General features: G+C 33.0%; 1 protein-coding gene and 1 non-coding gene across 2 annotated transcripts; one reads left to right on the plus strand and one right to left on the minus strand.

The window, feature by feature from the left end:
* Positions 1-392: 392 nt before the first annotated feature.
* On the plus strand, positions 393-463 carry TRNAG-GCC (transfer RNA glycine (anticodon GCC)). Its single transcript has one exon. It is a non-coding gene; the product is annotated as a tRNA-Gly (tRNA).
* A 1,858-nt stretch (positions 464-2,321) lies between these two features.
* On the minus strand, positions 2,322-4,018 carry LOC107778597 (LOB domain-containing protein 16-like). The gene is made up of 2 exons (XM_016598883.2): positions 3,620-4,018; positions 2,322-2,956 (listed from the first exon to the last, which is right to left on the minus strand). The coding sequence occupies exons 1-2, from the start codon at positions 3,899-3,901 to the stop codon at positions 2,648-2,650; spliced, it is 591 nt and encodes a 196-aa protein (XP_016454369.1). The 5' UTR covers positions 3,902-4,018; the 3' UTR covers positions 2,322-2,647.
* Between the last annotated feature and the right edge of the window lie 7,024 nt (positions 4,019-11,042).

Raw genomic sequence — 11,042 nt, forward strand, 5'->3', positions numbered from 1 at the left:
TTAAATAAAATAAAAAAATTAATTATTATCTTTAATAATAAATATTTGTAATTATTTATCTACTTATATAATATTAACTATTAAACAAATCTCTTCATGTCCTTATTTGTAATTTGACACTTAAAAGCACTTTTTGAAAAGGTTGGCCAAAAATAATTATTGTTCAAAAGTGTTTTTCAAATTGATTAACCAAATACAAACTGCTTTTCTCAAAAAGTACTTTTGCAAAAAGTACTTCTAAAAATAAGCTGATTTTTCCTGTTTGGCCAAATAGGCTATGAGATTTGAACGCATGACCTCAATGAATCTTTGAACCCACATTACAGAGGGTTAGTATCAACATTTATACCAGACGGGTAATATGTTAAAGATGGGAAATGCATAAACAACAAGCACCAGTGGTCTAGTGGTAGAATAGTACCCTGCCACGGTACAGACCCGGGTTCGATTCCCGGCTGGTGCAATAAGTTGTATTTTTCTGTTTTTACCTTTTTTCCCCCTTTCCATTTTGAGCTCTTTTCATATAGTCAGAGTAATAATGTTCCTATGGAACGGCATGGTGCTTGCCACTGGAAGCTTTTTTGCATACTTAATCAGTTGTCTTAAGAATTGGAAACGCCCATTCTTTTTAGTTAATTTTGCGGCAATCTTTTTTTTTTGTTTTGGTAAATAAAGAATTCTATTATCAATTGGTCATTATGTAGAGAAAAAAATCAGCAGTTGAACATATTGTTCCAACAGCTGACGCTAATCAAAACATCTACTACCTGCTACTGCAAACTTCTACTACTACTCTAGTGCTAAGGATAAAAGTTCAACATTTCCAATTTTCGAGCAAGCTTTGGCTTCATTGATCCCCTGCAACAAATTTCTTGAATGATTTGCTTTATAATAAGATCTGGTGCTGAATATTTATCTTGAAACACCCTTTGATTTCTTTCCCTCCAAACATAGTATATGTTTTCTGCAAGTGCTATCCTATAAACTTCTGCTTCAGAGCTTCTCCCCTTTGCATGTTCTTCTGCCCACTTCAATTCCTCCGACCAATCCGTGGCCTTCCTGTTTACTCCTTGCCAAAACAAGATTTTATTCCAGATATAAGCAGCATAGTCACATTGAAAAAATAAGTGTGAAATACTCTCGATCCCACTATTACAGAGGGCAAGATTGTGCTACATCCATTCCCCAATGAAGTAATCTATTTCCGGTAAATATTCTTCCATGTGCCACCAACCTCAATATGTATACCCATTTAGGAGCTCCTAGATTATTGCATACTAGCTTTCTCCAAGAAACTTTAGGAAATTCTCCCCTCAATTTAGTGTACAGTTGTTTTATAGAGGAGATTGTCAAGGACTCAAATTCAGTTGCACCCATTCCTATTTGTTCAACATAGCTTCTGGTCTTTAGTATTTTTTGAACCACACATGATGCTTGTTTTGGTGTTATATCCCACACATGTATGCTCTTTATATAGTAACTGTGAATCCATTTACCCACAAGCTATCATTTTTAGTGCATAATCTCCATAAAAGCTTGCATATTGTAGCTTTATTCCAACATGCAACATCTAAAACATTTAGCCCTCCCTCCAGCAACTTGTGGGTAGCAAACTCTATCCCATGCTAGTAATGCCTTTTTTGATGCCTCCACCCCATGTGACCACAAGAATTTTCTACAAGTTGCTTCAATAACTTTGACAATCTTTGTAGGTAGCACAAATATCTGTGACCAAAATACTTGAATGAAAAATAATACATTTTTTATCAATTGAACTCTCCCTGCATAGGATAATAATTTTGATGTCCAACGGTGGATCCTTCCTATAATTTTTTCTAGCAGTGATTGGCACTGGATCACTGAGAGTCATTTAGGGCTTAGAGGCACCCCCAAATATCTAATTGGCAACTCGCCTTTTGCAAAACCAGTTACTTCTATAATCAGTTGTTGTACTGCTTGACCCACGCCTCCAAAATATATAGAACTTTTTTCTCTATTGACAATAAGTCCCGAAGCTAAGAAAAACTCCTGGAAACATTCAAATAGCATATGAACAGACTTTACAAAGAAGCAAATCATCTGCAAATCCTAGTTGAATAATTTTCATTTTCTCACATTTTGGGTGGTAATTGAAATCAGGTTCATGTCCCAGTCTCTTCAAAATTCTACTAAAGTATTCCATCACCAATACAAACAGAAATGAAGATAATGGGTCCCCATGTCTTAATCCTTTCTTTGCACCAAAAGCCTTTGATGATTGTCCATTGATTTGAATAGAATATGACACAGTTTTTAGGCAGACCATAATCCAATGAGTGAAATGAGAAGGAAAGTTTAGCCCATTCATAACCTGCTCCAGGAAAAATGCCTCATTAGGCTTTGGTAACATAAAATGGATTTTTTTCCATTTTCTTTGTCAAGGTTTTCTCTCTCTCTTAAGTCTACATACAAATGATAGAGGGAGGAATTTGATCAAAGAGAGAACACGATAGTTTTTCTTGGGTATAACGGTCGTGCCAAATTCAATTTGCGAGCACTTTAACTATTTCACCGATTATGAGCTATGTACCACCTATTAATATAGGCGCCGGCCAAGTAATTTTGTCCACTAAATTATAAACAAAAGAAGACTCAGCTTTTCATCATCCTAAAAGCCAATATTCCTACTACTACTAGTATATGTTTGATACAAGAGTTGGTCTAGGCTTTGTATATCTTGTATATTCATCCCAATATCAGTGCAATTATCAGCAGATTCCAGTGAGCTTTGTGGTGATGAGTTGGACTTCACATTATTATAAGTTGGATTATTAGCTGGAAATGACGATGTCATTAGTCCACTAATTGATGCCATATTATTGTTGCTCCATTGAGGATTATATGAATTGCTTGAATTGATGAAGCTTTGAGCTAGCTGAGCCTTCACTTGCATTAGTTGAGCCTGCAAGTATGCTACCTGAAATATATATCCAAGAAAGAAATTAATTTCCAAAAGAAGGCTTGAGAAATTACTACTGGAGCAGACACTATATACGACTATCTGTTTTAATACTTTGCTTTCAGGGTTAATTTCACGCATGTCACTGAACTTACTCACTAACAGTAAAGTACAATTTTTTAAAAAAAATTTGTCACATTAACATAACTGAACTTTTATTGCTACAGTGAATAAAATTACTAGTTATTTTAGTGTAACAAAAAATTTCTATGACTATATGATTATACTAAGATAAAATCATACGTAAAATCAGAATTTTGCTTTCAAGCATATATAGATGAATTTTGTTTATTCGGATGTCAAACATTATGGCTTTCGATGTAACACTAGTATCGGATTACTGATTGTTTCTAGCCATCAAAACTAGCCAATTTTAAGGAAGATCTCATTCTCACTTATTTATCATATATAATAATTAGCTAGTTGGAGAGAGATTTTTCAATTAAGTAACAACAAGTTGGTTTAGTGGAAGCTAGCTTTTGCCAAAAAATAGTACTATAATTTTATGCTTCAAAGGTTTATGGAAACATAAATGCAGATATGAAAAGGAAAAAAAAATTAAGAATCTGATGAGATATATACAGTATTTATTATACTTTTAAAATTATGAATTTCATGTACCTGTTGTTGTAAAGCGAAGATGTTGGCAACACAACCATAGACAGGATCTTTAATCCTAGCTTGAGCTTCATAAGCAATGGTGACAACAGCATCAGAACGATCAGCAACAGGAACATGCAACAACAATTTAGACACATTACTTGCTCCAAACACTTTGTGAATTGCAGCAAATTTAGCAGGACCTTCTTCTGAACAAAAATAAGGTGCAAAAATACAATCAACAGCACACTTTCGCCGCAGAAATTTGCATGCACCACAAGGTGATCCTGTCCCAGTTGCCATTGCCAATATAGCCCAAAACTTATTCAGAAAGCTAAAGAGAAAAGAAGGTTGAAAAAAGAAATGGGGTGCACGAGCACACTAGGAAATGATGGAGATATGAAATGTAAAGTGGGGCTAAATGGTGGATTTGGACAAGTCTTATAAGTCTGAAAGTAGGGACATAAAAGGTTTGTGTGTTGGGTTCTAAGGGGACAATTATTAATGGCTTATGCAATAGTCAATAAGAATTTGTTAGCCTAGTTTATATTATTCCATTTTTATACTACTGTATATGATTGCTTCTTAAGCTTATTTTGTTAACGCGGTATTCCCGTCAGCTTGTGCGCATCGGACTAATTTTAGGGTACCTATTATCGCTCACTAACAGAAGTATTGAACAACTTTATTTACTAAGGCTTAATTAAACAAATTGGATGAAATCACTCTTTTTTATACTTCCACTGAAATTTATACGTAAAACCTTATAATTCTTAATCCACATTATTGTTCTCTAAACTGCACCTTAAAACTATATGTTTGCTTCTTAAGTTCTTAGACTTAGCTGAATTTTTCGATTAGTTTATTAGTTCCAATTGAAGAAGAAAAGTCATTGTTTCTCTATTGTTTGTTTACCAGCTTTGCTAATATTTTTAATACACGGTTGGCGGGGCCAATGGCCATAGTCAATAAGAATTTGTTATCCTAGTTTATATTTTTCTATTTTTATACTATATAGATTGCTTCTTAAGTTTCTTTTATAATATTGTGTTCAGGTTAACTTGTACGCATTTTGATTATTAGGATATTAATAACATAAATATCGAATAACTCTATTTATTAAGGTTTGAATAGATTTGACGAACTAGAATTTGAACTTAAGGCTCGTAATTCTTAACTAAGGCTCGTAATTCTTAATTTATTTCATTGACCTCTAAACTATACTTGGAAGCTATATGCTTAGCTTGCTTCTTTATGTTCTTAGACTTGAATGAGTTTTTCGACTAGTTTATTAGTTCCAATTGAAGAAGAAAAGTTATTCTTTCAATAGTTAGGAAAAGAAGAATATATAGTGACACGGTTGGCGGGGCCATAGTCATTTGTCATGTTTAATTGAACGGTTACGTTTTATTTTTTAATAGCAGAAAATAATTGTCCATGTTTATTTGTTTAAGTATTTTCCCGCCGATCGCCGCACCTGGGAACTGCTGCTTCTTTTTTGTTACTTTCTCCAATTTTATTTTCTTTGCTATTGCCATTTGCGAATAACACGTGGAGATAAAGCTTTGCCGACAGCTTTTTTTGACTTTTTCACCGTCACAGCTTTCTTTGACATTTACTGCTTTCGTTCGTGTATATACATTCCTAGTGCAAATAATAATTTTACACTATTAATTTATTTTAATAGGATAGAGTAAGTAATTTGTTAATATTTATCATTGTAGATCATCTTGACGTAATGATATTAAAAAAATTACACTTTCAATTCACATAAGTTAAGCTCTTCGTTTGTTCATAAGATCTTACTAATTTAATAAAAATTTGTATATAATTAAGGGGTGTGGTAGGATATATAGATATGATCTTATTCTTAATCATAGATTTTGAATTTGAATTCCGATAATGAAATAAATTATGATACGGAGCACTTTCTCCTTTAATAAACCTTACGTAATGCGAATTCAAATTAATTAGAATATCTAAGCGAGAATCGGGTGGGAATAAAAGGAATCTGCATGTATAATCCCGCACTCTTATTGCTGGCTAGTGTTTACAAGTAGCCTTTTTAGCAAGTCTTTTTCCAAACATGCAAATGATATGGTTGGGAATTAGGGTGGGGGAAAGAACTGCAAGAAAACGAGAAGATATCATTAGTGTTGGAAGCAAGCACACGTTGGAGGTGAGAAGTGTCTAATAAATCAAATGTTTCTACTTAATTACCTAGGGTGAAAGAGAGTTGTAATTAATTAAGCAGGTTTACCTAACATTAAGCACAATTTATAATTTTAATATCCCGTAATCATAAACCCTTGTACTCTAATTCTCAGACAAAATGTCCCCTTGATTGACTGCAACTTTGCTAATTAATGATCCACAAATTTTATTAGCTCTAGCGTAGGTCAAACCAATCTTCCGTTCTTGAGCAAATTATATATACATTTTTTTTAATTTACTTGATACATAAGATTTCGTTTTTTCCCTACCAAACATCTTCTTAATACAAATTAAGTTTTTCTAAACATGCTTGGAAAGTGGACAAGATAATATGTACAATAGTTTGGAGTCAGGCTAGATGAATCTTAGCTTTTATATTCAGTTAAAGTATTCATTTTAGTATATTTACCTATACAATTTTCCCTTTTATCTAGTCTCGAGACTAATTATACTTGGTGAAAGTCATATAAACAAAATTTAATTATCAAAGATTAGACGGTTGATAAATGAATAGGGGAAAAATAAAAAGGCTAAAGAATAGGCAATGACCTACCTTTCCAAAAAGAATTAACAATCAAAAAGTTTAAATGAACCTTTCCTATCCCAATGACGGAGCTAAAGGAATAGGCGAAACTACTTCGCTAGAAAAGTGTACTATATATATATATATAAGGTTAATTTTACTAAAATGTATTTATATTGAAAGTTGAATTTCTTTGACTTTTTATATATTTACGTTATTCTTTTTTAATTTCCTTAGTAAAAATTCTGCATCCGACATTGTTTACTTCATTAGATCACGTATACTTCGAGCTAATGGCCAAATGTATAGAAAGCAAAAGAGCCAAATTTAGTCGAGCGGCAAGTAGCAATTTTGAAACTTCTTTTCGGCATTAAAAAATTGAGAGATGATGAAAAGAGATTTTGGTAAGTTGTTTAGTATAATAGACTCCATTAATTAATTGAACTAAAAAACGTAATTATTCGCTCAAGCCATTAATTTAAAAAGCACACGATGGGTGGGGCTTTTGTTGATCAGAATCAAATTTCAAGAAGGCTAGCTCTGACCAAAAGGTAAAACAATATAAAGAAGACAAATAAAAACAATAAAAAAAAATGCACTCTCATTTGTCTATTTAGTATTAAATAAATTAACAAGCATTTGGTAGTCACTTTATATTAGGAACCGTATCGCACTAAATCAATTTTTAGGTTTCTTTTAAAAAAATCGTATGTTTTTTTATAAATCTATAATCCTACCGGTAATTAGGGTAGATTTTTTATTTCACAAAAATAAACCGAAAAAATACCGAACCGTACCGAATAAATTTTACATGTGGAATATTTATATAGTAAGTTTAAAACTAATATGTAAAGCATTAAATTTTTCATTGAGCCTTGGAATTATGAAAACTGTTACAAGCCAACAAGTAATTAAACTCAAAATACTAATTCCTAAAACCTATTATGCTACTTATACTTAAATTAAGTTATTTCAAGTATCTTTATTAGCAAGACACAAAGTATTCTAGCGATTATGAGTAGCAAACTACAATGTATTGAATATGTTTCCTTTCATATAATTTAGATTTATCTTTTTAAATATTTAATATAAACTTTATTCTTGAGTCTCAGCTTGGTTAATATCTTTTATTTTCTTTGCTTTTACTTGATTTCTTTTACGTTACTGTCGAATAGTTGATGGATCTATACTCTAGCTAGCCATCTTTCATGTTTTTTAAATTCATCACCCTTTAAACAGTAAAAATGTCTAGAAAGTTTTGCTAAATCCTATAAAAGAACGTATGTTATCTACTGGTGAATTTAAATGACATTTAAAAAAATACCGAAAATTTACCGAATCATACCGATACCGAAGTGAAACTGACATGATTGGGACGGTTTCGAAAAGTCTAATTTTGGTTATACATAATAGAATAACCGAAAAATTGGTATGGTATAAATTTTATAAAATAACCGGCCGAACCGAACCATTGACACCCCTACTTTATATGGCCCGATCGGTTTGTCTTGAGCTTGACATGTATTTTAGAGGCGGATGCTCCAAAATTTGAACTTTATGAATTTGTACTAAACTCATTCATTTGAGTTACTGAGTTCGAATTTTAATATTATACATATTTAATATATTTCTTAACATATAACTGTCTCAGCCAAAAACTACTGTATTTGACTAAACCTATAACTTGTACTCTGCATCCGCCCATGTGACGTGGGCCAAGGAGAAAATTAAGGGGCTCGGCGGAAAGAGGAGTATACCATGAGAAAAGCAATAAGATCAATCTCTTTTGAAGAAACTATTAGGAGTTGTCTTGATTTTCCTACCATATTTGGTTTTCCCATCTCTTAAAGGAAAGGGCAACATGTATACCATAATTGAGTTTTCCTATTCTTAGAAGTAAATATAAATATTCCATATTTGGCGAGTCCCTTTTCTTGGAAAAAAATATTTTAGACTTCTATAAATTGAGGATCCTTCCTTCTTATTCAACAACATCCACAATGTAGCCATATGGGATTTGAGAGTCGTGTTTAGGAGGAGAACTTTATGGGACATGTGTTAGTGTGTCACTTGTGTTTGCCTATTCGTGAGGTTGTTCTCTCGATATTTTGTACTCTCTTTTATATAGTGAATTGCTCATCTCCGCCATGGATATAGGTCAATTGACCGAACCACGTTAAATATTTATGTCTCTTTTGGCATATTTCTTTTTTGTTGTTTGATTTATCGTCATTCAAAATTTACTTTATTAACTTTCATATGACATCTAATTATTTCGGTCCTAACATATACACAACATGAATTCTCGCAATGTAGTTGGACTCTCATGTCGATCAATCATCCTTCCGCGGAGGTAAATCTTTGCCTGCTAGGCAAGAGGATAGCAAGGACATGTATTTTTATTACTATGAAATTCACAAATGAAGTAGTTAATTACTGTTATCCTTTTTGTGGTGACGAAGCATGGTCTAATATATTTGCATTGTCCACATTAATAGCACTAATGGAAATCAACAAGATACAGCTGAAAAATACAGATGTATTTTCTCGTACTATGGTATCACCAGTCGAACCAAAAGTATAGAAGATTTAAAAACAATGGACAGGAAATTACAACATTCCGTCCCTGAATCGGGGTTATGAGATTGTGCCACTTGAACTAAAATCTATCTGAAATTCAATGTTTGAGGACAATGTAAATGCTTTACCCGTAAAGAGACTAACGAGAGCATTATTTATGTACTTCCTTTTTTATATATGGACTAGCTCCCGCACCTCGACTATTCTAAAGGAAATCTGTTACCTTCCACTAGCGCTATTATTCATCTAAAAACAGATTCATCGTTTGATGAACCAGGCATACCTTTAAGAACATCCCTCAATGCATAATAATGGCTATCACATTTGTGGTCAGAAATTATGTTATTTGATAGCACTATCCTCTGAAAATGTTCCCATGAATGTCTCTTCAAAAGTGTGAAATAGTCCCTAATATTGCCATTGTTCCTAGCATGTACATTCCTCTTTAAAATATAAAGAGTTCCAGGCATAAACAACTCAGCTAGGATCATCCTCTTCCTCTTTACAATTGAAGATGTATTGACATTATGAATATGTTTAAAATATCGAATTAAGGATCGATGTCTAGAATCACACGCTCGAAAAGACCCGAAAATTGTCATATAGAACTGAGAAAAAAAGAATGATAGACACACAGTGTAGGATTAGTAAAAGCCATTACAATGCTCATGAACATACCAGATTGCTTAGTTTGGCCTCATAATTTGACAATATTTTTTGGATGACTTTGAAGACAAAGCTAACAGAGTTTTGGCATATTGGGTGATGTAGCTTATTTCAAGTTCAAACTCACAATCTAATGATTCTTTGCTCTTGTAAAGAAACAAATAAGCAATAAAGTTGCGGAATCTTTTTCTCTTGATATATTCACAGTATTTGCATCTCTTTATACAAGTAATCTAGCTAAAAAAAAATATAAAATAAAATAATATTATACACTTGTTTAATTCCTATTCCCTAATGCTACGACAGAAAAGCTAATTTTATTCCCTCACATGTGATCGCATGTGCATCTTACTTGTAAAGTGGCTTCCTTCTATATTTTATTCATTCACATTTGCTCACATGCTCCTTCTTTACGGTTGTATTTACATATTAATGTCACATATTAAAATGCCTCAAGAGTCAAATATAAAAAGTAGAGATAGATAGAGACTTCTATCTAGAAAAGTACGAAGCCACATTTCTTTGTCCGAAGACTTTCTTCTTCTTCATTTCTAAACCCGATGAAATCCCCTTCTTCTTCTTTGTTTCCATTTCATCTTATTTCAAATTAATATGGGGTTTCATCTTAACATCCCCCTTCAAGTTGGAGGGTGGAGAGAAAACCCCCAACTTGGGCAAAATCTGATTGTGAGAAACCCCTGTCAAAGGTTTGCTGAAAATATCGGCGAGCTGAAGCTTTGAGGGAACGAAAGAGAGAGCGATTAAACCTGAGAGATACTGTTGGTGGACGACGTGGCAATCCAGTTCCACATGCTTAGTCCTTTCGTGGAAGACTGGGTTGCGAGCAATATAGATGGCCGCCTGACTGTCTGTGTTACACCCCATATTTTTGTACGTGAAAGTACGTCGTAAGTTAATTGATGTAAGTTTGAAAATGAGATCCTCTTTGAAAGTATATAAAGTGATTTAACGATGTTACAACCCATTTTCGCAAGCCTTTAAGAGTTATCATTCGGGGACAAATATTTCTGAGGAGACATGTTGTTACACCCCGTACTTCAGACGTATTTGTTAATCATGATTTAAATGAGTTTAAAGTCATGATATGACTATATATAATGTTTGGATATAAAATATAAAGTTTGAAAAAATTCAGATTTAAGTTGCAGAAACATCGACTGCGGATTTGCCTTGTAACGCAGTTTTTTGAGAAATACATTTCGTGTGTTATATGAAGTCTTTTTGGGATATATTATATACCAAATTGAAGGTCTTGGAATCTAGTTTCCAGCGCTCTTAACCGTTCATTCATACGACGTGCGTATAAAAAGATATAAGCATATGAAGAAGGGCCAATCATAGGGTGCCAAGTAGCACCTTTTTGACTTTTAAAAAAAAATGAGATATTTACATCCCATCTCGTCTATTTCTTCATTTTTCTAGAGAGCACGCCCAAATAAC

The sequence above is a fragment of the Nicotiana tabacum genome, chromosome 22 (assembly GCF_000715075.1).
Source record: "Nicotiana tabacum cultivar K326 chromosome 22, ASM71507v2, whole genome shotgun sequence".
Taxonomy (NCBI): Eukaryota; Viridiplantae; Streptophyta; class Magnoliopsida; order Solanales; family Solanaceae; genus Nicotiana; species Nicotiana tabacum.